This window comes from Notamacropus eugenii, chromosome 6, assembly GCF_028372415.1.
Source record: "Notamacropus eugenii isolate mMacEug1 chromosome 6, mMacEug1.pri_v2, whole genome shotgun sequence".
Taxonomy (NCBI): Eukaryota; Metazoa; Chordata; class Mammalia; order Diprotodontia; family Macropodidae; genus Notamacropus; species Notamacropus eugenii.
Genome location: NC_092877.1, coordinates 282,000,807 through 282,027,285, shown reverse-complemented (window position 1 = coordinate 282,027,285; position 26,479 = coordinate 282,000,807). Strand labels below are relative to the sequence as shown.

Sequence of the window (26,479 nt, the reverse complement as noted above, 5' to 3'; positions counted from 1 at the left end):
CAGTCTGATATAGGCTATATATATACATATGCGCAATCCTATTAGACATATTTCCCCGTCAGTCATGAACAACATGACATTTAAAGCATTACTGATGTAAGATAATGCGCTGGGTTACCCAACTATACTTGGTTCTTTGTGTAAAATTTGAGCATGCAAATTCACCAAATGTAGATTAGGCTTTCTGCATCTATCAGTTTATATAGAAAGATGTAATTTTATCATATTGCCAGTGTAGGTTTGACTTTAAGTACAATATTCAGTAATTGAAAATGTTTTACTTTCTGTAACAACTCTATTACTTTATAATCAGCTTGAATAATAATAATAATTACTGTAGCTACTATTTATATAGTACCTACTGTGTGCCAGGTACTATGCTAAGTGCTTTACAAATATTAACTCATTTGATCCTCACAACAACTCTGGGAGGTAGGTGCTATTCTTATTCTTATTTTATGAGGAAACTGAGGCAAATAGAGATTAATTGTTTTGTTCAAGGTCACAGGACTAGTAACTGTCTGAGTCCAGATCTGGACTCAGGTCTTCTTAAGCCTCACCTAACACTCTATCCAATGGCTCACCTACATTTTGCTTATTTTTGCTGTTATGCTATGTTAATTAACAGATTAAAAAAAAACAACTTATTTAGTAAAAAATTTTCATTGGACTGGAACCAATTACTGTGTTTCACATATAGTTATTATTGACTTTGAATACTGCAAATTAGAAAAATATGACCATTTAATGCAGACCTGCACAACTTGGCAGTAGGTAGGGGACAAAATTAAAACAAGTGAAACTTCCTCCGGCCACAGATAAATTAGACTATAGACAGACTGACAATGGTTGGTTACCATGGGTCACATGACAAACAAGACAGTGCACTGTGGCGACCTTACATTAGCTGTGACCTAGCTTAATTTGTATTTCCAATATTTAGCACAGAGCCTGGTACATAGGAAGGCATTTAGTAAATCCTGCTTACTTGACTAAAAGTTCCTGTTAAAAAAATTTAGTAATTTCCTTTTGTCTCTAGGATAAAAAACAAAGTTCTCAGCTTGGTATTTATCACTCCCACCTCACCCCGAACACAGCTAAAATGTGTATGTGCACATACATGCATCCGTGTATATGACATGTTTATTTACACACATACGTATATCTGTATTACTTATATATATGCAATATGTATGTGTGTATATATATATAATATATATAATGTCGGTGGTTTTTGTCCTTCGTTCCAGAAGAGTGATTTGAGTGAGGAAGAGCTGCACAAAGTCATCAGTCTGATCTCACCTCCAGAGTTCAGTGGCAAGACAAAGGTCAAGGTGACAGGAATGGCTCAGGATGCAGTGAGCGACCTAGGCCTTTCTAAAGTAAGATCTTTCCCAGGTCTCAGTTTGTTTGAGACTTTGCCCATTCAATCACTGAGGGTTAGAATATGTATATTACCTGTACTTACACACATACATACACACATACACACACACACACACACATTTCTGTAATAGAGATGAATTCAGGTGATATTGTTAGAAGATATAATCACAGATGATGAAGTATTAATATGTTAACACCTGGTGATTTTTTAAAAATCACCTCAAACTGAACTGCAAAAAGTAACGCTGAAAGCAGGCAATATCTGAGATTTGAAGAGGAAGCAGGTGATGAAATGGGTAGAGCAGTAGATCTGGAATGTGGAAAACCTGAACTCAGATCCTGCCTCAGAACCTCACTGGCTGTGTGATGCTGAGCACATCTCTTAGCCTCTGCATTGCCTCAATTTCATCATCTGTAAAATGAAGATGGGTAATAATAATAATAACACCCACTTCCCATGGTGGTTGTGATGATAAAATGAGATATCTTTAAAGTGTTTTGCAAACATCAATGTACTATGGAAATGCTAGTATTCATTAACCTTATAGTCATGTCTATTATTTTTCTGCTTATTTCACTTTGTAACAGTTCAGATGTCTTCCCATGATTCTCTGACTTCTTCATATCCATCATCTTTTAAAGAATGGTAATATTCCACTATATTCAAAAGCCACAATTTGTTTAGCTATTTCCTAATTAACAGGTAATTACTTTCTAATTTATTGCTAACACAAAGATCCTTTAAATATTTTGATGTATAATTTATTCTGTCTATGATCTATGTAGGTTCAACGTATCTAGCAGTGTACTTTAAAGAATGTACTTTGCATTTACTCATCTGTGTACATGTTGCTTCTCCTATTAGAATATAAACTCCCTATGGGAAAAAGTAGGTCCCTTTAATTACTTTAGGAGAAAACCTGAGGGGAGTGTATAAGGAATGTTAACCTAATACCATATTTTAATATATTATTATCTTTCCTTTGATCAAGATTTCTGTAAATGTTACCTAAAATCATCTTGGGACAGAACTCTGCCACTTTGACCATCTATCTCTAAGTTAGAAAAGGCTTAGATATAGAATTTTAAATAGAATAAAACTGTTTCTGGCAGGTATGTAACCAAAATGTATAGTATAGTATTCAATATATTTTTTCTTTGACAGTAGTTTGCTATCATTTTAAACTAGCATAAATTGGGCAGCCATAGAAATGGTGGAATCAACACATTCTATTCAAGTGGCTATAAAGTAAAATTTTATTAATTTTTTTTCATTTAAAAAGGGATCAAAGGGAAAATGGTATCTTCTTCAACTGTCCCTTAACAATGGGGTGGCCACAGCCTAAGGGCTACTTCAGTCAGTTAGTAAGCATTTATTAAACATTAACTCAGGGGTAATTTCCTCAGGGAGAAAAAAGTGGCTTTATAAAAAATGAAGTAAGCTGCCTCAGGAAGCAAAGAGTCCTCTGTTACTGAACATCTATAAGAGGAAGCTGGGCAATCACATTAAGGATAAAAACGAGGGGAATCCCTGGCTGGGGTATGGCCTTGGACTAGGTGATCACTTCTGAGATTTTGTGCTCTTTATCAACATTACAGGCTCTCCCCAGGAATCTCTTCATGTAATTCAGTGCATTTTGGTTAAAAAGAGCACTGATTTTGGAGTCAGAACTTAGGTTCAAATTCCACTTGAATTATCTTGGGCAAATCACTTAACTTCCTCAGTTTAAGCTAATTTTCCTCTGCAAAATGAGGGAGTTAGATAGCCTTTCTGGTTCCTTTCATTTTTTGATCTATGATTACTGCCCTCTGTTAGCACTGTCACCAATAAAGCCAGTGAAGCTAGCTTAAAGGTCAAAGGGAGTCCAGGCCCATATTAGCTAAGCTTAGCCAGTAAGGCTTATTGTGGAAAAAAAAGGGATATACTGAATCAAGGTGGTCTCTGGGAGTTCTGAAACAAGCTTTGTGCTGTGGCACTAACTCTACAAAGAAACATGGTCACATGTTCTCTATGCTAAGTTCAGCTTAACAGCAGGAACAGAGAAGATGCATTGCCTTTTTCAGTTAGAGCCATTGAACCTACTGTTTACCTGAAGATGCCTATGATTCCAAATCTTAAGATAACACAAAATGACCTTATTTTGAATACTACTATGACTACTACTATTAGGACTTATGTAACACTTCAAGGTTTTGTAAAGCTCTATATGCAGGCATTATTTCATTTAATCATCTCAAGTCAGAAATTTCACTATTATAAATTTACATATACTATGTATGATTCTGAAATAAAATTTTCCCCCAAAACTGAAATTATTCTGTTTTTTTCCTTCTCCTAGTACATTTTTCTATATCATAAACAACACCACTGAACAATTTAGCTACTTTATTTTGAAATAGTTTTATTACTGTAATAGGAAGAAAAAAATTTCAATGAAATTCTGAATCTATATGTCTGTGTCTAAGCATCACATTTGTAGGACAGCCGGATTTGTTTCAGTTGGGGTGTTACAGGTTAGGCGTCTGGTATGGTTAGATTGATGGTCTTGCAAATGACTGCGTTTTCAATTAGTTTCATGCAAAAAATTATATTTTGTAGGTAGAAGGAAATGAAGGTAGACAAAGACTATAGATATTCTGCCTATCTTGGCAGAATTCAGCAGCTATCATTTTTGTACCCTCATTAGATTTTTTCCAAATGCAATTTATCACTAATAACAAGGAAAAATCATGAAGGAAAATATAAATAGAAGTCCAAGTCAGTGTGCATTAGCTGCTTGTCAACTATGTTTTTCCTAATGAGTATCCTTGTTGCTCTCTCTCTGCTTATAGAACACCAGCTTTCATTAGTTGTTGAAAATAAGTCTTGGTGCCATGTTATTTACATTCAGCTGAAAATAATTAGCATTTCATATTAGAATTATCCAGCACACTTCTGAACTTGTAGCAGGACCATTTGGCATCATCCAAATGCATAATCCCATTCAGAACATGTCTGAAAACACAATCAGTGCTTTTTTAGTTACAACAGTGTCACAACTAAATTCTACAATGGTTAATACCGTGTATGAAGGAATCAAAACCCTACTGTAATTAGGCCTTCTTTTCAAGCTATGCTTTTCTAGTGGCATAACTATCAGAGAAGGAGAAGAATTGATATTCAAAGCCTGTAGCAATTCAAAACTCTAAAATCATTGCTGACTCATGAAGTCTACCATTGTAAATAATGAAATGCAATTTCTTTTTAGGAGCAATCAGGGTTAAGTGATTTACCCAGGGTCACAAAGCTAATAAGTATCTGAGACTACATCTGAACTCAGATCCTCCTGACTCAAGAGTTACTACTCTATCCACCTCTACTCTTCCATCTAGCTGCCCCATGAAATATACTTTTCAAAAAGAGCTTTGTTACTAAAACAGAGATGTACAAGAATTGCTATCATCTCTTTTGACAAATGATGTCCTTTCCCCATTCAAATATTTTCAAACTCTTATAAAAACAAATCTTGCAACTAAGTAGGAAGAATGTTGTTTTAAAATATAACTGCCTTTTTTCTTTTTTTTAGCATTGCCAAGATATTAGGAGATACCCTGTTTTCTAGGGCTAAGACCCAGCAAGCAGGCTATGCCCTGAGGTCGGTATAACAATAATCCTCTGCACTCTTCCTCTGGCAAAATCATATAATTATTGTACTGCTTTGACCAGAATTCAGTGTTCCCTCAGCCTGGACAAGCACCAGATAAATACCTATGTTCTAGTCATAAATCCCTGCTGTGAATCAAACTTGTCTCATTGTTACCTTTCATTATCATAACTGCAACCCACTGTAGAGCCACTGGTAAAAGTACTGAGATCTCCTCACACAGTCTTGGGTCCGTTCTCTAGTGACAGGGTCTTGGCACATGTGTCTAGATCCCTCCTTGCCTGCAAGTCGTTTTCCCCACTTTGAAATTAAGCTTCTGTTTGATTCCTGACTCTCTTGTCTCTAGCTTGCTCTACTCAACTCTGGCTATCCAGAGGTTAAAGGCCACTGGTCCTGCTGACAGCACATAGGATAAAATTATTTTTTTATGTATAGTAACACTAAACTTCACATTTGTGCTCATTCTTAGGATCAATAACAGGTAAGTCACTTAATTTCTGTCAGCCTGTTTCCTTATTTGTAAAATGGGAATAATAATATCTACCTCATAAAGTTGTTGTGAGGATCAAATGAGATGTGATAGGACAAAGCTGCCCTCAGAAACTGATTGGACTCAGTTTCCCATACTCTGCTTCATTTCCATACCCTCAGCCAACACAGGGTTAACCCCAGGGTCAAACATCTTCCTGGGACTTTATTTGCCCTGGCTTCACTGCCACAGTTTTTTGGTCATCTAGGGGTATGATGTCCTACCTATGAAGAGGCTGGGCCTCTCAGACTTGAGAGATGCCTAAGACTACACAAGTCACCCAAATGATGACATAATGCCCAGATTACATTTGCAGATCACAGTCTTGAGGGCAAAGAGGCTAAAAACCATTGCATCCTTTTTGTACATTCTTCCTATTAGGGAAAAGTAAACCTCCTTTGTTTTAATGTTCAATGACTCACAAGTGCCCCACTTCATCTCATCATCAAATCTGAACTAAGAGGGAGCCAAAGTTAGAGCCTCAACTACAAGATGACTACAATGCTTTTCAAAACACAAAGTGCTATCTATATAAATGCTATTTTTATTATACCACATAAATTCTTTATATAGGATATATGCCAAATATAGGCTTTATTTCCCAGATCCTTTATATAAACATCATTACCTGATCAAAAGTTAACTGATTCCCTCATAAAAAGAAAAAAAACCACTCCAATCTCTGGTCATTTCAGGTCTGTAGAGCCATAATATAAGGGAATCCTAGAGTTCTGGTAGTTTGAAGAACTAGTAGTCTCAGTTTTGTTGGATAATAATAAAGCTTATACTGGGCACAAATTATCAATCAAAAATATCTGGGAAAGTGGTATTTTAACTTACCAGCTTTGGCAAGATGCTTAGGCAGACACTACCAAGTATTTATATAAAGATTATTTTCTGATTCCAAATATTCCCCAAAAACCAATACAAAGGGATCTCTCAGGAAACCTTTGGCTAAAATAGTCCTAATCTCCACTAGTGTAAATATAGGAACATGGAGAATGAGATCAGCCTCAAGAGTAGATCTGATAATATATTACATTATGGATTCTTGTGTGGCATATATGGCTCTGTTGCCCTTTAATACTAGAAGAAGTGATTATTGCCAGATAAAGTTATAGTAATCTGAATATATGTGGCATGGTATAGAGGAAAGAGTACTGGAGTGGGAGTCAGAGGACCTGAATTCCTATCTCAGTTCTGTCTCTACCTGTCTGAATTCTCTGAATCAGCTTCCCCATTTGCATAGTGAAGGACTGGATTAGGTAGCTTTGAAGGTCTCTTCCAACTATAAACCTATGATTCCATGATCCTGGCAAAGTCAAGAATGTTAGGAGACTGGTAAATTAATCTGGGAAGATTTCATGAAGAAGGACAACTTGTAATAAAATTCTGAAAGAGGGATATATTCAAGTAATATTTTAAGTTCTTTCAAAGATATTTGAATGGAAATAATTCAAAGTGATGTTTTAGCATTCTTTGCAGAGAGAAATTATTAATGGAAATCAAATTTTATAGATCTAAAGTAGTCAACAGTAGAAGACTAATTATTTTCCCTTGGTTCGGACCACTAGAATACTATCTATATATAGCAGAAAAATGATGCTATTGTTAATGCTAATTAGTCGAATTCCCCCATGATTCACAGTGATTTAATATCATGTGTTGATTTTAATTCAGGCATCTCTCATAATACTTTATGGAAGTTTTCGGAGAAACAGGTTGTACATTTTATAACAGTAAATCAATAATATAACTGGAGCTCCAAGATCTTCAAATTTTAGTAAAAGTAGCAGTAAATAAAAATTTTTCTAAACTTAGATTCAGAAATTTTCAACTCAGCTGTACTGCTGTTCATGAAATGCGAAGTAACCTAAAACTTTTAAAAATTTCCCTTTTCTGTTACGCTGTAAATAACAATCAGTATGATCTTCCTTGGATATAGTCATTACGTCTTTTAGTCATTCTTCTAAACTCTTTAACCATGGTGATCACTGTAATTACATAGTAGACTTCATAATGTGACATTTCAATTTGTAGGTCAAAAATATTATGTGGAACCATATATTAGTAGAAGGTTAACAACAGTGCCTTACATACCAAAATGACAATTTTGCTGTTTATGTTCAAAATATACTAAACCAAATTCTCTTAAGAGGTTTCCTTGTGAATTTCAATAAATTATCCAAACATAACATTTGGATACTATGTTTATAGTTACAGCCTATATTAATTTTCCTGTGTTGTTCAGCACTGATAAAGGTGTATATCCTAAACCGAATTTTAAGACATCCATTCTGAACTGAATACCATCTGAAACTCAACATATCCCCACACTGGACTTTATTAGGTTTCCTTCTAAATCCTTCCCCTTCATTCCCTCCCCTTACTGTGGAGCATCCTTCCCATAACCCTGATGCCGCCTCTGCTCCCTCTCACCTCACACATCCAATCACCAAATCTTGTCATTTCTTTTTCAACATACAGCACTGAAACCAGTTTAATTGGTTGTACTGGTTTTTGATGTTAAGGTTATAATTCTTTCTAAAAAACTGAGAACTTTCTCAGGCAAGAATTCTAACACATCCCTTTAACGAAAAACTAATAAGGAAAAATAAGTAGCATCTTTATTTTCCTGATTTGGATGGTCCATTAAGACTGCATCTATTTTTTAAAATAAAAGTAGGACGTATTATTGTTAAGCACATCCATAACAGCGTTTCTCTAGGGCATGGAAGTCAGTTAAAAGTGGACACACACGTGATCTCACAGGCAGCGGAGACTGATGACAGCGGCCGTCTAGGGGCAGTCACTTTTCTTTTTAAATTCAGTACCGTACGGGGCTCAGATCCGGTCTACACAGACACACAGACAGACAGACACAGACACAGACCACACACACACGGTTCCACTCCGGTGGGAGACCAGAGACACTGTGACCGAGGAGCCCACGTTGTAGAGATGGCCCTACCCTCCTACAGCGCTGCTACAACGAGCCGCGCGCCAGGGGTTGCAGCACGCGGGGCCCTTCGACTCGTTTCCGTCGAGGGGAGTCCGCTCATGACGGCAAACACGTTCGCTGGGCGGTGACGCAGGGCTGACCGCGGCTGCTCCAAGAGTTCGGTTCTGGCTGAAACATCTCAAAGCAGGGCAGCGGGCCGGCCGGCCCGGTGGGCTACGGGCAAAGGCTGCCGCGGGCAGATCTCGGCGGCCTAGGAAGCCCACGGTCACGCCCTTTCCATTTCCTACGAAGAAAGCCTGAGAGTGCGTGGAGGGGGCGGCTCCGGAAGCGTCTTTTCCAGCTCCCCGGCATCGCTGCCCTCGCGCAGCTCGGCCCGCGGCCTCCAGGCTCCCTCCCCCCTCCTTCCTTCCTCCCTCTCCCCCTCCCCTCCCCCCCTCTTCCCGCAGCCTCGGAGGCGGCTGCGCGGTGAGGGCTGGGGAGGCACGGCGGCGGAAGCGGCAGCGGCGGCGGCGGAAGCTACGGCAGAATCGGCGGCGGCAGCGGCGGGAGCTACGGGGACGGGCAGCGGCGGGAGCGGCAGCCGAGCGGAGGGGCAGCGGCCGCCAACGGTTCGAGCGTCCCCGGGGCCAGGGCTTGGGGGAGGGGGGCCATGCAGGAGGTGGAGGAGCCAGCGCCCCCTCCGCGGCAGCCGCCTTTGCCCCCCGTCTACATCTACAGCCCCGAGTACGTCCGCACCTGTGACTCGCTGGCCAAGGTGCCCAAGCGCGCCAGCATGGTGCATTCCCTGATCGAAGCCTACGAGCTGCTGAAGGAGATGAGGGTGGTGAAGCCCAAGGTGGCTTCCATGGAGGAGATGGCCAGCTTCCACACCGACGCCTATCTGCAGCACCTCCAGAAGGTCAGTGAGGAGGGGGACGACGAGCACCCCGACTCGGTGGAGTTCGGCCTGGGCTACGACTGCCCCGGCACGGAGGGCATATTCGATTACGCGGCCGCAGTGGGGGGCGCCACCATCACGGCGGCCCAGTGCCTGATCGATGGGAAAAGTAAGGTAGCCATTAACTGGGCCGGAGGCTGGCACCACGCCAAGAAGGACGAAGCTTCGGGCTTCTGTTACCTCAACGACGCCGTCCTGGGGATCCTGCATCTGAGGAGGAAGTTTGACCGGATCCTCTACGTGGACCTGGACCTGCACCACGGGGACGGCGTCGAGGATGCTTTCAGCTTCACTTCCAAAGTCATGACTGTGTCTCTGCATAAATTCTCTCCAGGGTTTTTCCCGGGAACTGGCGACGTGTCTGACGTGGGTCTGGGGAAGGGGAGGTACTACAGCGTCAACGTGCCCATCCAGGATGGCATACGGGATGAGAAGTATTACCAGCTCTGCAGAAGTGTCCTCAAGGAGGTCTACGTAGCCTTCAACCCCAAAGCAGTGGTTTTACAGTTAGGAGCCGACACCATCGCTGGGGACCCGATGTGCTCCTTCAACTTGACTCCGGTGGGACTCGGGAAGTGTCTTACCTACATCCTCCAGTGGCAGCTGGCCACCCTCATCTTGGGCGGGGGTGGCTACCACCTTGCCAACACGGCCCGATGCTGGACATACTTGACCGGGGTCATCTTGGGGAGAACACTCTCTTCGGAGATCCCAGATCACGACTTTTTCACTGAATACGGCCCGGATTATGTGTTGGAAATTACCCCCAGTTGCCGGCCTGACCGCAACGAGCTGCACCAGATCCAGCATATCCTGAATCGAATTACAGGGAATATGAAGCATGTGGTTTAGGGGAAGTGGGTGGGGTGGGGGGGCTAGGTCTGATTTTGACAATATAGGAAGATTTCTTGTAAAGCTGGCTTTGTGTTTTTGTGAATTTGTGACTGTGAGGAAAAACCTGGAAGAGATTACCAAGTGGCAGCTAGTCTTCGTGGAGTTCAGTAGGCAGACACCCCAGAGGTCTAAGTAGGGAACCGAAAGAAGAAGGAAGGTAACTTTTAAGGTTCAGGTGCTTTTTCTGAAACACAGTTGAGACAAAATTCAGATTCCTTTTTAAAAAGGCAAAAGCAGTTTGTATTCTTGCAAATAATTTTCTGGTGGGTTTGGGGTGTGGAGTTTTTATTTTTTAAGCAAGCAACGCTTGGGGTTAGTTGTTCACTGTCGTTGATGAATTTGGTGAGTAGTACTAGTAGTGGTCAAATATAATTTTTATTTTAAAAAACATAAAAATTATGTTTTAACTTCATCTCACCTGTAAAATAGTTGCATATCTTGTATAATTATATTTTAATAAAGAGTTTTTAACAGATTCAGGATTTCATCAATATGCGTACTACAGACTGCGATAGGCCCATGCAAGGTTTTCTCTAAATTCTCAGTAGAGATCAGCCAGTAGTTTGGAAGGCCTTATTCTTGAATTTTTAAATATAATACATTTACATAGGGCTTTAAGAGGTTACATTTTATAGGACTTTTAAAAATGTACAAAGCACTTTACAACCATCATCTCACTGGTTTCTTACAACCAGTCAGTGAGGTAGGTGCTATTATTATCCCCACTGGACAGATGAGGAAACAAGAGGTTTGGAGAAAGATGGCAGTGATTTGCCCAGAGTCATATAACTCATAATTATCCCAGTCAGGATTCAAACCCAAGTTGTCCTGACTTCAAGTCTAGGGCTGAGGACTCCAGTACCTCTTACTATCTTAGGTTATCTATGTACACCATTCAGTTCTGAGTCTGGTTCATTGTCTGTCTGCTGCACCTCTTTGTGTTTATATATACACTGGTGGACTAACTCAGTAAACTTCTTGTCCACCTTTATGTTATAATCTGGGCAATATGTATTTTTGATTCACTTTATTGTTCCAATGTAAATGATTGCAGTGCTACTGCGGATTTCACTGAGGAGATTTTGCAGTATTCTAGGGATGAATTAGTGTTGCCTATCAAAAGGAGTCTGGGGAGAGCCTCCTTATCAATGTTTTCTTTTTTTTTGTTTGGACTTTAACCAGGCATCAACCGTAACAGTGGCAGACTTATATCACAGTTGATGAGAGTACTCAATGGATCACTAAACAAAGGTATTTTCACAGTCCTGTCAATGTGAGTTAGTAATTTAGTTTGTGCCCAGGAGAAACCTTGTCTGAGAGAGCTTAAGGCTGTATGCCAAGTCAAATATTTAAGAAAAAAATAAAACAGTATATAGTAGTAGTATGTTTTTTCCTGTCAACTCTGTGACTTGTGAAATCAAGATCTAGTTAGTTGTAATAAATAATCTACAAAAACTCAACTATTTCTTCTCATACTTTCTTCAGGAATTCCCTTGATGCATGCAAAGCTCATTCTCAAGAAGATCAAATAGAAATGAGAAAGCAGGTATATGGACCTGTGGTGACTGTTGTCTTCTTGGTCTCTTTTTAGTCAAAAGTACCCATCTGATATTTTCCATTCTATGAAATCTTCCTTCCCCTCTCTGTAAGATCACAAACATCATTTCCTGAGTGACTTTAAAATATCATGGATTTCTTCTGCTTGTATTTGATCATGTCTAGCTACTCTTTCTGATTTCATCTTAAAATGCATTTCCACTTCCTCACATAATGTATTGAATACTAAGTGGCAAAGTGTGAAAGTAGTAAATCCCAATATCATAAAAAAATAAAATGATTATAAACCCCCAGCACATGTGCTGTATTTTGTATGTCTGTTTTTCTTCATTTTCCCTATAAATCTTCCCTATAAATGGGACTATCTTGATTAGATGCATTTCACAACAAACGCTTTATGTTTCTTTTATCCTCAAGTGCTTTTTTTTTTTTTTTTGGTGAAATGACACTATTTGAAATCATCAGTCATGTAGATCTATGATTTTGTGCTCATGTTCATGGAGTCTTTTGGTACAGTGGATGAAGAGCACTGGACCTAAAGTCAGGAAAATACTTACAGAGTCAGGAACATCTGAGTTCTAATGTGGCATCTGACACTTAGAAGCTGTATGACCCTGGGGCAAGCACTTAACCTCTGTTTGCCTCAGTTTCCACAACTGTAAAATGGGGGCAATAACAGCATCTACCTCAGAGTGATTGTGAGGATCAAATGAGATATTGGTATGAAAAGCACTTAGCGTGGTGCCTGGAACGTAGTAGTTACTATTGAAATGCTCATTTCCTTCTCCTGCTCTAAATATGTTGCCTTTGGCAGCTATGACTTTTCAGCATATTCAAGGAACTTCTCTTTTGTTGATGACGGACAGTTTCTGGGCTCTTTCAGCTTTCTTTTTGTTGTATCCTCAAGTGCATGAATAGTGTCATATTTTATCCTATTCTCAAGACCTAGCACAGTGAACATAAAATTTAAGTGTCTTTTAATTAACTTAGTCCATATCCTACTTTTGCTTAACAACTTGTTTAAAACAGCTTAGGCTATGATACAGAGATAATGAATGGACAAAACATAAGACCAAAAATAATTTTCCAAGAGAGAAGAGGTCAAAAGATTGTAAACAAAAGTTCCCAAAAGAATTGTAAACCTAACACCCACATAAAAGAATACTTCAAATCACTAATAACAGGAGAGATGGAAACAAAATAACTGAGGTTTCATCTCACCAAGCATAGCCCTTACAGTCAACAATGAAAGAGGTGTAGAAAGACAAGCATACTAATATTGGTAGATCAGTGAATTGGTCCAGCCATTCTAAACATAAATTTGAGATTGTGGAAATAAAGGGGCCAAAAATTTCCATACACTTTGACCCATGGACCATCCTGCTAGATATATGCTCCACTTTTTGTAGTAGCAAACAATTAGAAATCAAGAAGATGCCTATCAATTTGGAAATGTCCAAAGAAGCTATGGTACAAAAGTGACATACAAAAGTGACACAGAACATTACTCTATAAATGAGAAAAATGATGAATACAGAGAAGCATGAGAAGATTCATATGAGCTGATGCAAAATGAGGTAAAGAAACATCACAATATACCCAATAACTACAAAAATGTAAACAAAATAAAAAAATTTAAATGATGCAAAATCATTGACATAGCTGGGTCCTAAAAAGAAGAAATAGGAAAAGTATTCCCCCTACTTTGTAAAAGTGGGGGATAATGGGTGTAGAACACAACATAATGTCAGATGTTTTCAATGTTTCGTTGAACTTTCCCCTCCCCCTCTTCATTTTTTAATGTGGCAAATGGTATTCTGAGAAGAGTGGGAGGGAAAGATACACTGGGAAATGGAAGTGATGGCAAAACAAAAACAAACATCAATTTGGAATTCCTGTATGATATCTTCTGATCCTATGCTCCAATCTGATTTAGTATTTGTTTTTATTCATACTCTAACGAGAGGCTATGTGGCAAAGGGGCTAGAAAGGTAACCTGAGAATTTTAAGTCTAGCCTCTCACATCCTGGCCAGGTTACTCTGGATGAGTCACTTAACCAATAAGTGACATAGGCAGATGATCCACATTAGGAGCGGCTTTTCTTACCAGAATTTCCTTATGCCAATGAAATCATAGGTCTGGATGAAATCAAACCTGTAAATATCCAGGGATAAGACTGAATGAAATTCTTAAATGATCACTGCTTTCCAACCTACATGCTCCCATCATCTATCTCCATTCCTACTCACAGGTTGCTGAACAGTGCTAAAGAAAGTCACATACTTGAGTTGACTAGGTTCACTGAATTTATGCAAATTAAATAAGGTCCCTCCCCATAACAAGGCAATCTTTATACAGTTCCCCAATTTGATTCTATATACCATTCTCCATAGAGGCTATTCCAAATCTTTTCTCCTCAAGCCTTTCACATCTTCCCTTTCTGTAATCTCTCAACAGAAGATCTTGTCTCATATTTATGAAAAAAAAAAAAGTGATTTATGAGCTCCCTCTTCCCAGTTCTACAATTCCTCCCCACTCTTACCCCCTGGAAACGTCTTGACAACATTTTCATCATCTTCATTATTCCAGCCTCTAATTAAGACCTGGTCATCTTTTTGCAAGGCCAACCTCTGTAGTGGTACTCTGAATCTCATCCTTTCCTTCAGCATCTTGTGCCCCCCCCCACTCCCCACCCCCCCCCACCCCCCGCCCCGGGCTTCAATCTCTCTCTGTCAACTGATTTATTCCCTAATGCCTACAAACATGCCTTGGTTAATACCATTCATTTAAAATAAATAAAACCAAAAATACATCAGAATCCTCAAGCTACACCCTCCTATATTTCTTTTCCTTTTCACTGCTAAACTCATAGAAAAAAAAACTGGCTATAATCACTTCTACTTTCCCTCCTATTCTTCACTTCTTAACACATTGCACCCTGGCATTCAGCCTCATTACCTCAACTAAAACTCTCTTTCCAAAGTTTTACTGATGATCTCTTAATTGTTAAAACTGATTGATGGCCTTTTCTCAGACCTTATTCTTCTTTTGAACTTTGTAATATTTGATACTGTTGATTTGAGACTCTCTTAGATATGTTCATATCCCTAGGTTTTCATGATGCTATTCTTGGTTTTCTTCCTGTCTGACCACTCCTCAGTCTCCTTTGTTGGTTAATCACCCATATCATGCCACCTGACTCTGGTCCCAAGTCTCTGTCCTGAGCCCTCTTTTTCTACACTATCTTGGTAACCTCATCAGTTCCCATGAATTCAATTATCATCTCTATACAGATGACCCACAGATCTCTATATCTTGCCCTAGTCATTTTCCACGTCACTCCCTTATCACCAGCTGCCTATTGGACATTTCACAACGGATGTTCTGGAGACATCTCAAACTCAGCATGTCCAAAATAGAATTCATTATCATTCTTCCAAAGTCCAACCCTCTTCAAAACATTTCTATTTCCATAAGGGGCACCACAATGGTCCAGTCATTTTGATTCATAACCTCAGTCATCCATGACTCTTTACTTTCCCTCACCCCACAAATCCAGTGAGAAGTCAAATCTTACTCGTTCTACTCCAGCATCCTCGCTGGTATCTCTACCGTTCTTTTGCCTGACACCTGCCCCCAACCCCTACCCCCCGCCAGTAGTTATTATCACCTCTCATCTGAACTATTCAAGATTGATGAACTCTGAAGTTTCTTCTCTTTATAATTCATCCTATTCCTAGATGACAAAATGATGTCCCTAAAGGGGATGTCTATTCATGTCACCCTCCTATTCAGTAAAGTTCAGTAGCTCCCTGTTGCTTATAGCGCAAAACACAAACTCCTCTGACCTATAAAGTCCTTCTCAATCTGGCTCCAAACTACTTTTCTAGCCATGTTATACCTTACTCTCCTTTATATACTGTTTAGTAAACCTATCCTTCTTGCTCTTTCTTACACACAATATTTCATCCTTTTTTCCCCAGGCTGCACCTCACTTCTGAACTATATTCACTGATAACTTGTGCCTTTTAGAATCCCTAGTTTCCTTAAAAGCTTGGTTCACACTTCCTTTCCTGTATTAGACCTTTCCAGATCTACATCCAAGCTGCTATTTTCTCCTGGGAAAAAAATAGACTGTATTTATTTTATATACACAGATACTTATATGAGGATCATATAAGTTGGAACTTCCTCATTCCAGAGATGATGTGCTATAGAGCAGGGACCTTTTCATAGTGCCTAGCATGTAGTAGTTGCTTAATAAGTGCTTGCTGAAATCAGCATTAAACATATGCATCAAACTTTATCTAAACTGAGTTCAAAATGACATAGATAGTAAGATAATAATAGGAAGTCTTAAAATTCTTTTCATGGAGCTGATCAAATCTAACAGAAGGGTAAACAAAAGGGAAAATATAGAACTGAACATACTGTTGTAGAATACAGAACTAAAAGATTTATGGCATCTAATAAAAAGGATCATGAAAAAATACATTTACATTTTTCTCAACTCACTACTGTTACAAAAAAAAAAAGTACCAGGGCACAGAGAAATTAGAAATACATGCAATAAAAATAGTAACCAATATAAGAACTGCAAGCAAAAGACAAACATAAATGAATAGGTAATCAGGATTATTTTAGATTATTATGTGAGTCAAACAAATAGGATAAAGAGTTACTAACTGTGAAAGACAATGATAATGAAAAAATAACATTTCTGGGATGCAACTAAAGTAGTGCACAAGGGGGAAAACATATCCCTAAAAACATACATTAACAAAAAGGAAAAAGAAAGCATTAATGAGTTAAATACTAGATTTAAAAATTAGGAAAACAACGTATGAACAAAAATAAACACAAAAAAAGGGAATCTTGAATATCTGAGAAAGAAAATTTTGAAACCAGAAAGATGATAAAACTAAAAGCTGCTTCTTTAAAAAGCCTAACACATACCTTTATTCAACCTGGTTAAATACTCAGTATGAAGAAAAAAAAATTTTAAAGATGGGAGAATCATAACAAAAGAAGAAATGAAAAGATTGTCAGAATCAATTATAGTTAAATGCCAAAACAAATGAGAAATTAAAAGAGGATTAGCTACAAAAATATAAGATATTTCAATTAACAAAACATTAGAGATCTTTAACAATATAATTTTGTAAAAGGAAATTCAACGAGTTGTAAAGGTGCTACCAATGACAAACAACAATACAACAATAAAAAAGAAATGTGGTCAATATGAATTTACAAAAGTCACTTTCAAGATGTTAAGGAACAACTGATAATCATAATACACAAATTATTTTCAAAAACCTGAGAAGGAAAACACTACCAAATTCCTTATGAGAGAGATAGAATCCTAATACTTAAACCAAGAAATGATAAAAAACAGGTAAAAGGAAATACAGATCAATATCATTAAAGAATATAAATTTTAATTTGTATGTAAAATCCTATCAAAAAATTACAACAGGAAACAATGCTTCATTATATTCAAATAGGATTTATACTAGGAATTCAAAAACAGTCCATTCTTAGGAAGGTAATTAAAAAGAAAATGTTCTCAGACTTTTGTCTATACGATAGATGAAGAAAATACCTTTGACAAAATACAATTCAGATTTGTTAAAAAGTATAAAGTACGGACACAGAAGAATTTTTTTCTTTTTTGAGGGGAGAAGGCAAGGCAATGGGGTTAAGTAACTTGCCTAAGGTTGTAAGTATCAAGTGTCTGAGGTCACATTTGAACTCAGCTCCTCCTGACTCCCAGGCTGATAGTCTATTCACTGCTCAGCCCAGCTGTCCCAGAACGTTTTTTTTTTAAATGATCAACCTATCTAAAACAAGTATCTCTTATCTGATATAGTGCTAGGAGGCGAGAAATAAGAATAAGACAAAAGAAAGAGATGAGACGTAAAGGTAGGCAGAAGTAACAAAAATCTATTTTCTGATGAAATGCAGATTTAATAGAAAATCCCAGAAAATCAGCAAAGAAACAAACATTAATATACTCAGTGTAGTAGGTTAGAAAATAAATCCATAAAAATTAACATTTTATAGCAAAAACCGAAAGAATAATAGAATTGGGAAGTTCAATTAAAAAGAACTACAAAGTATATAGAAATCAGTATGAAAGCACACTCAATACCTGCATAAATATAATTAAGAAATCCTTAAACTCTCAAGATCAAGCTAGACAAGAAATAATTAGAAATAACTGAATTTAATAACTTAGTATTCAATAACCTGGAAACATAAGTTACCTAGAAAAGAACTTTCTATCTGGCAGAAACTGGAAAAACTAAAAAGTAGTCTGGAAGAAATTAGGTTTAGAATAATACTTTACTATGTATTATCAAACAACTCTGAATGGATATGTGATATATGGATATGGATATGATTACAGATCACACTACAAAAATTATCAAGTATTTATTAAGCATTTGCAGTATGCCAGGAACTGTCCTATGTGCTGGGGATAGAAAAACAAAGGATTTAATAATTATTACCCTCAAGGAGCTGACATCCTAACCCAGGGAGATAACCACAGTTTTTCCTGTGGCTGGATCATCCTTGATAGTTTCTGGGGTAGCCCAAGGCCAGGCTAGGGAGTAAGGTAAAAGATGTAAGACACCCAGTGGGAGATGGTTTTACCACCACTTGGCTGTCCTCAATGAATGATAAAAAAATCCAGAGCGAGAAGGAGCAGTTAGACAAGTAGAAAAAGATCCAGGAGAGAGTGGTGTCATGAAAACCCAAGGAGGAGAGTGGTCAATAGTATTTAATGCAGCAGTTAAAGATGAGGACTGAGAAAAGAAAATATTTGGCAAAATAAGAGATCACTGGTGATGCTGGAGAGAGCCGTTTCAGCTGAATAACAAGGTTGGGAGTCAGACTGCAAAGGGTCAGAAGCAGAGAAAACAGACACTGAGTATAAACAGAGAAAAAGACATTAGTGGATTATGTCAGGGGGTTTTCAGATGACGAAATGGGGAGCTGATGGGATTCACCAAGAAAGTCCTAAAATTTCTCAATAAAGTAAAAAGCAGGGTCCTCAAATGAAAGAATTCAGAGGTGAGAGGTGGGACATGAGATGAAACAAGAGGGTTTGGAAAAGCTTCTATAGGAAATCAAAGAAAAATAAAAGGAGGTCCAAGACTGAAAGAAAAATCTAATGTACATACAAAACACACTTTTTGTAGTAGCAAAGAACTAGAAACAAAGAACCAGAAAAAAAATTCAACACCTGGGGAATGGCTAAACGAACTGTGGTATATGAATGTAATTAATGATTGTAAAAAAAAAAAAAGAAAGAAAACAACCTAGTGAATATAAAAAATACAAAGGAAGACTTATGTGAACTGATGCAAAGGGAGATAAATAGATCCTGGAAAGCAGCTTAAACAATGACAACAACAATGGAAGTAGAAAGATCTATTACCACAATCAAAATAGAAACGGCACACTGTAACTGTAATTTACAACTTTGGATCCCAAGAAAATATATGAGAACATACTTCCCTCTCTTATTTGCAAGGAAGAGCGACTCCGGAGGTAGGATACATATACTGTTGATTGATATGTTGGTTAATTTTGCTAAAATGTCTTAACCCTCTCTTTTAAAACATTTAAAATTGGGGATGGTTCTCTGAGTGGGAGAGGAGATGGGTTATACTGAAAAAGAAGATATAAGCATGAAAGATATCAATTAAAAAGTTTTAAACCTTTCTAGCACTTTATGGATGCTTCCAAATAACTTCCATTCTATCTTATAACTGTACATAACATTTCCACTATTTGACAATATGATTCATGAAAGTAGGGACTACTAATTTCTGATTTGTATATTCCCCCACAGTACCTGGAACAATGCCTTAATACATTTTCACTGAATTAAAAAATCATGAGCAATAATATAAAAATTACATTGAAGATTGTTTTTTTTTTCTCATTGGTTCATGCAGTGAGTTACTTTATAACTGATGCTGCTTCATAACATTTTTTTAGCAGAAAAGTTTTTTGACATGATTGATATGGAATATCTGCTAGGAATGATGCCTAATAAGAATCAGAAAATTTGGGGCTCATAGAGATTTCATGTGGTCTAGCCCAACCTAATTTCACAAATAAGGAAGCTGCATTCCTCAAAGGTTACATGACTTCAACTGTCATAACGAGAACCAGGGTGAGGATTAGAATGCAGGTCCTTTGAGTGAAAATCTGGTATTCTTTTTACTCCAGCATACTTCCTCTTGGTTTAGGCATTCAAAAGTCTGGAAAACTGCTATTAAAAATGAGTGATGCATTTTCAGTTAGCAAAGATATTATTTAAAATGTTTAATTTCTGAAGCTGTCTGATTTAGATGAAATTCATTTCATTTATTCATTAGCAAAGATAATAATGGCAATCATCTTCATGCCTCAGGAATTATCACCAAGATCATCAAGCAACATTTTTGTTTTGATTGGTTTTTTTTTTTGTCTGAAGAATGTCTGGTAAATTCACTTTTCTTTTTCCTGGATCTTTAGCCAGTAGGAAGAACAGAATTCAGAATGAAAACTGTGCTAATACAACAGCTACAAGAAGTGGTCATGAAGGTGCTGGTATTATTAAGAAGGGGATGACAAGAGTATCTCCCTAAGAAAAAGACTACTAAGTCAAGTGGAACAGAAAAAGAAAGTTTTTAGACATATTTGACACGGTGATGGACTTTTCTTCATTGTCAATTTAAACTAATTTTAGCACCAAATAGATTTGATAACTGAAAATTTATAAACAAAGTTTGGAAATTTAAAACATAAAGTTCATATACAAAATTCAGATTCTCAAATTTAATAAAATGGCTAATATATGAACCATAGAGCATATGAACACTTCACAGAATAAGAAGTATTCTCTCCTTTTTAATTAAGAGCTTCTAATACAGAAAGTTGTTACTCATTAATTAATAAATTGTTAAGTAAATGTACACTTTTCAATGACCCAACTTTACCTCTGAAGAGTCTGGTCACATCCTTTTTACATCAATTCCTTGCATTGCTGCATTGCAACAAACCACTATGGCACTAGAACTCACATCAGACATAGCTATCAAATCAATTATAACAGTCTGCTGCTGGCTTATACTGACAAGAAATGATTGATAACAAAACCTGCCTACTTTCTGTTCTCATCTGACAGCAACAGAACAGTCCCTGCCTGCTTTTACCAGCACTTGTCATAAATCAATAGCAATTTCTTCACCTAGAAAGGGGCTGTCAACTCTTTTCAGTTCATCTGATTTCATTTTATTTTCATAATTTTAAAATATAACTATTCAGCAAGGTTAATGCAAAATGTTTGTTTGCTGAAGCTTTTGATGCTTATAACACATCAATAATCTCAAAATATGGAGCATCAATCTTCTTCAAGAAATCTGGAAAACCATTTTACTAGACCGTCCCCAACTCCCTAACCCCAAACCAACCAACCAAAACCCATAATACTTCACATTGCATCTCTCTAGACATATGCTAATTTTGAAAACCGAAATATTACTCAGGATGAACTTACTATTAGGTCTGACATCACAGTTTTTTAAGTAACTGAAGTGTTGAGGATTTCATGGTATCAATGTTCTTAGAAACAAGGAATACATGTTACTTTTTGCTATCTTATTTTTTCAATATCACCATATAACTCCATAGTAAGAATGCCAAAAAAATGACACAAGTACAATGCTGCAAAAAAGATAAAATGCCAACAACCATTAAACATCTACTGTATGCAGACATTATACTGGGTACCACACCCAATTAGAGAACATAAAAGGCTTCCTTGGGGAAAAAATTACTTATAAAATAGACTGACACATATGTGTACATATCAAATATTTTGTATTAGGCCAGGAGTCAGGAGTAAAGCGGGAGAAGGTCATGTCATCTTCAACTTCCCTGCATTTGAACAAGCCACTTCCAACCAACTCCTCCAATACCTGAAATGTATACTTTCCTTAATTTTCCCATCTAGAATATTTATCTTTCTTTTAAAGGTCAGCTTAGGACCCTGCAGTGTCTAGAAAACCGTCCACAATACTCCCTAATGTCTTTTCCTACACCCTCCTCCATTACCTGGTATTTAGTTTGTATGTATGTATATATTTATATGCATACATATTATTTCTCCACAACAGAATGAAAGTTCCTTGAGGATAGGGGCTGTTTTGTTTTTGTCTTTGTTTCCTTAGCTTCTAACACAGTACCCAACACATGGCAGAAATTTAATATCTATAGAATGGCAGAACTGAATTATAGGAAAGGGATACAGTGGAAGTCACAAGATACTAGAGATCTGATTAAAAATGTCTGGCAGATACAAATCAATTAGTTCCTAATTCCTCTTCACCCACTAAAAGAAAATTGTTAATATAAAAATATATTCAGTATCTGGATATGTGTTGCACTCTATTAGGCACTCTGCCAATTTAAGTTGTGGGGAAAAAAACCTGTTCTTGTCCTCAGAATGCATGAACAATAAGAAAAAAATAGGCTCAACTGCAACATCAAATAAACACATTTTCAGTTTGTAACTGTATCAGAAAATGGAAATGATTTTATGATTTCATTTGCCAAAGTCAAATGAAGCAGGTAATGCTCTGTGAAATTATGTGGAGTATGATCTCTAAATCAACAGCTTAATCATCGATATTTTTGACTTCATTTTTAAAAAACAATAATCATCACTGAAAATAGTAGCTATTAACTTTTACTCCTTTTTCTTTCTGGCCCCTCACAAAAGACTATTGCAATGGCCTATTAATTCATACACACTTCATGCCACATTAATCTTCTTAAAATACTTTTTATGTCACTTCCCTGCTATTCTAAAACTTCTTATGGTCCTATAACCTACAAGATTAAACCCAAACACAGACTAGAATTCAAGACTCTTTAAAATCTGGTCCAATCTATCTTTCCAAGGTTAATCTCTCTCTGTTCCTCAACATGAATTCTCTATCCCAGTCATAATAGTTATGTAACAATTTCCAAATATTCACCATCTGTGCTTTATTTGGCCCAACCTCACCAACTCTGCACATTGAAATTCGACTTGCCTTTCAAGATCCCACTGAAATTCTGCTATATACTTGACTGCAACCATCTGGATGTGATCGCTCCCTTCTCTGACCTCCTGCAGCACCCACTGCCTTCTACTCATACTCATTCTGATATCAGATCTGAGTTCAAATGTGGCCTCAGACTAACTGTGTTGATCCTGGGCAAGTCTGAGCTTCATCAGTTGTAAAATGGGGATAATAATAGCATCTACTTAGCAGTGTGTAAACTGCTCAGCACAGTACCTGGCACATTATAGACACTGTGCGTGTGTGTGCGTGTGTGTATATACACACACATACATATACTTGTTCTCTTTCCCCTCCTCCTCTCTTGTTATAATTAGTTAGCTACTGCCTAGCTTTGCATATAGTAGAAACTTATGTTTGCTTAAACTTTAACCTTTCCAACTAGATTGTAGGTTCCTAGAGGGCAATGATAATATTTAGTATTTCTTGAAATGATGCAGTTAACTTACTCATGATGAACTCACATTTTCAGGATATTTTTAAACAATAATAGTAACAATAACTAACATCTATGTGGTGCTTCAGCGTTTGCAAAGAGACTTACTATTATTGTCATTTTATAGATGAGGAAACTATCAGAGAGAGGTTAAGCGAGTTGTTTTGGGTTACACAACTAATAAAAGATTGAAGGGAGATTTGAGCTCAAGTCTTCCTTACTTCAGGACCAGTGCTCTATACACTGTAACACCTCCCTGCCTTCTACATGAAACATTTTCTTCAACATAATTATTAACAAAACAAGATAATACATTTAAGATTTTTATCCATGTACAAGATGAGGTTTAGAAATAAAAAATTAAGACATGTACAAAGTCAGCAACAACAAAAATCTAACATATTGGGTTATACTCAATCTTTACTTTGCTCTTCTTTGATTAAAAAAAAAGGGAGAGAGAGATAAGATGACTCTTTTTCCAATTCCCAAGACTATGCAATACAATTGTCAGTGAAAGTATCTGTTGCCCAAAGTCTAAGCTGGATAGTGAGGGAGGGATCATACTTACCTATATAGATGGAGGGAATATTCACATGACCAAATCAAAGATATCTGGAGTATTTTCATAGTAAAGGAAAATAAACTACTAAATCATCCAGCTAGTTGTTAAAAATAAATACGAAAGATGTACATTTTTGCAACTGAAATAAAAAGCAACAGAGGATATATTTGGAAGTAAAACCCCTAGGATGAGTATCCTGTGAGTATGATAATAATAAGGGGTACATTTATATACTTACTATGTGCCAGGCACTATGTTAAGTATTTTATAATTAATCTCGCATTTGATCCTCAAAACAACCCTGGGAGATAGATGCTATTGTTATCTCCATATTATGAAAGTAAGACAATTAGAGGTTAAGTGAATTGTTCAGCTACTAAGTGTCTGAGGCCGGGGAATTTGAACTTAGGTCTTCCTGACATGAGGACCAGCCTTGTGTCCACTGTGTAGTAACTACCAAGGTTTACATTAAACCTCCAACTCCACATCTAGCATTCTTTCATTTGTCTATATTGTCTTTATAATTTCTTACATGAAATCTTACAACAGATGTGACTTTAATTTAGAAACAAGGTTTTCTGACCTCTCTTTAGTGATTCACATTACTTTTAAACAGTATGAAAGGAAAAAGATGAAACATTTCAAATAACCTTGATTCTTTTTGAAAATTTAACTCTCATGGCACTTGAGGTTCAGTATTATTTTACTTTCATTGTATCACATATATTCATGGTTATTATTTGTCCTTATCTGCTTTGCTATGATCTAAGTTCCCAGAGGTCCACGCCAAAATCTTACTCATTTTTGTACCCCTACTCCTTAATTCTGTTCCTTATACATAGTAATCACTTAATGTGTCTGGAAATGACTCAAAGATGACTTGTTTACAAGCTAAGCTTGAGTTTAGATTTAATATCCAATACTTCAAGAATCTATCATTTCTTTAATATGAGTACTTCTACCAGCAAAGCACATTTGAATAATTCCACTCCACTGTCACAGTGACTTAGGTCAAATATAACCATCACTTAGGAATATAACACCTCTATCACTGGTATTCTGCAAGACTGCCTCATAGTTCTGCTTTGCCTACCTGTAAGGAGATGTGACTCTTGATTAGTTGATTTATTTAAGCTAACATGGGCAGAAGACAGACACACTGAAGAGAAAGGCTTTGAGGTTCTAGAGGCAAATATAAACTTTTGAATGACTACTGGGATCCTTATAGCTGCTGACATGTAGGGGAAGGCAGGAGCCTTACCATGCCCTGAATTCTGCTAAGGGCAGACCTCCCTCTCAGTGAGATCTTCCTCCATCTTTGGTTGAATGGGAATGTTTTCCTTCTGTTTCTATTCTAATTTGATTAAATCCCTTAACTTCTCTATGCTGTTTTGCTTAATTAAATATATTTATTTGTTATTTGCAGTGGTCTTTTGTAACCCCTATTAAGTGAGAGGGAGGTAAGCTTGGCAGTATTAAAAAAAAATTACTCTTCTTAAGAGAGATCAAGAACACTGACTTTAATTTGAACCTGTTACACACCTAGTCTACCAATACTTGGTGGATAACTATAATTCTAGCCCAGTTTACTCCTCTTGCAGATAGATGAAGGAAGGAATAATTGGTCTGCCATGGCCCTCTTGCTCTCCACAAAGGTGGAAATCAGTCTCCCTTGGGGAGGTGGGTCAGATCCCAGACCAGGTCCATTGCCGCCTATGAGTATCTACAAACAGTGACCACATGTAAACTATTACACAGATATACCTTTTCACTTTTATAGGAGGCCTTGAACTCTAGAGAACATCACTGCTTGAATAAAAAAGTACAGACTGTCAAAACAAAGTAGGAATAAAAGCGACTTCCATATGGTGGGCATTTCATATTTACTTTGAAGTGGAATATTCAAAGTGACACTTGAAGGAAGATGTGGCAGGAGTATGGGCAAAGCATAAGAGAGTACTCTGAACATGCACACAGACAGATGACAGGGATCATGGAATAGCTACTGGTCTAGTTTTGGCAAATTTAGTGGTAGTAGGACTGACTATGCCAGCCCATGATAACTGATTGCTTTTTCATCTCAAAAATCCCAGAAAACCCTATATGCATCATGCTGAATAAAAAGTTCTGAGTAAATATTACTTTGTTTATGGCACCTTTAGAATCTTTAGAATTTGGGAAAGGCTCATAAGAGTTAAAACTTAATTCGGTTAGAACAAATGTAAAGGTTTTGGGGACAATAAGTTCATTAATGCATTGTTTGTGGAGCTGTAAATTGATCCATGCATTCTTCCCTCCCTCTTTATGAGAATAAGCTCAATAAATTTACAATGCTAAGCCATAGAAGGAGTCAGATTTTTTTCTCTCCTTTCATTATCTTTACCTAATTATATCAACTATAATGCCCAGTGATTACAGAGCTGAGGTAGCAGAGGCACCCCTCTT

General features: G+C 37.3%; 2 protein-coding genes and 1 long non-coding RNA gene across 4 annotated transcripts in view; 2 read left to right on the top strand and 1 right to left on the bottom strand.

Annotated features, from left to right (window-relative positions):
* Window positions 1–3,680, top strand: part of LOC140509506 (uncharacterized) — a 55,086-nt gene extending 51,406 nt beyond the window's left edge. For both annotated transcript variants that reach the window (XR_011968789.1, XR_011968788.1), the window contains exon 3: window positions 1,251–3,680. This is a non-coding gene — a long non-coding RNA (uncharacterized lncRNA). The remainder of the gene's footprint in view (window positions 1–1,250) is intronic.
* DIAPH3 (diaphanous related formin 3) overlaps window positions 1–26,479 on the bottom strand; it is a 464,308-nt gene that overhangs the window by 73,716 nt on the left and 364,113 nt on the right. The gene's annotated exons all lie outside the window — the stretch shown is intronic.
* On the top strand, window positions 8,163–12,202 carry HDAC8 (histone deacetylase 8). Its single transcript, XM_072617072.1, has 2 exons — window positions 8,163–11,603; window positions 11,838–12,202. The coding sequence occupies exon 1, from the start codon at window positions 9,171–9,173 to the stop codon at window positions 10,308–10,310; it is 1,140 nt and encodes a 379-aa protein (XP_072473173.1). The 5' UTR covers window positions 8,163–9,170; the 3' UTR covers window positions 10,311–11,603; window positions 11,838–12,202.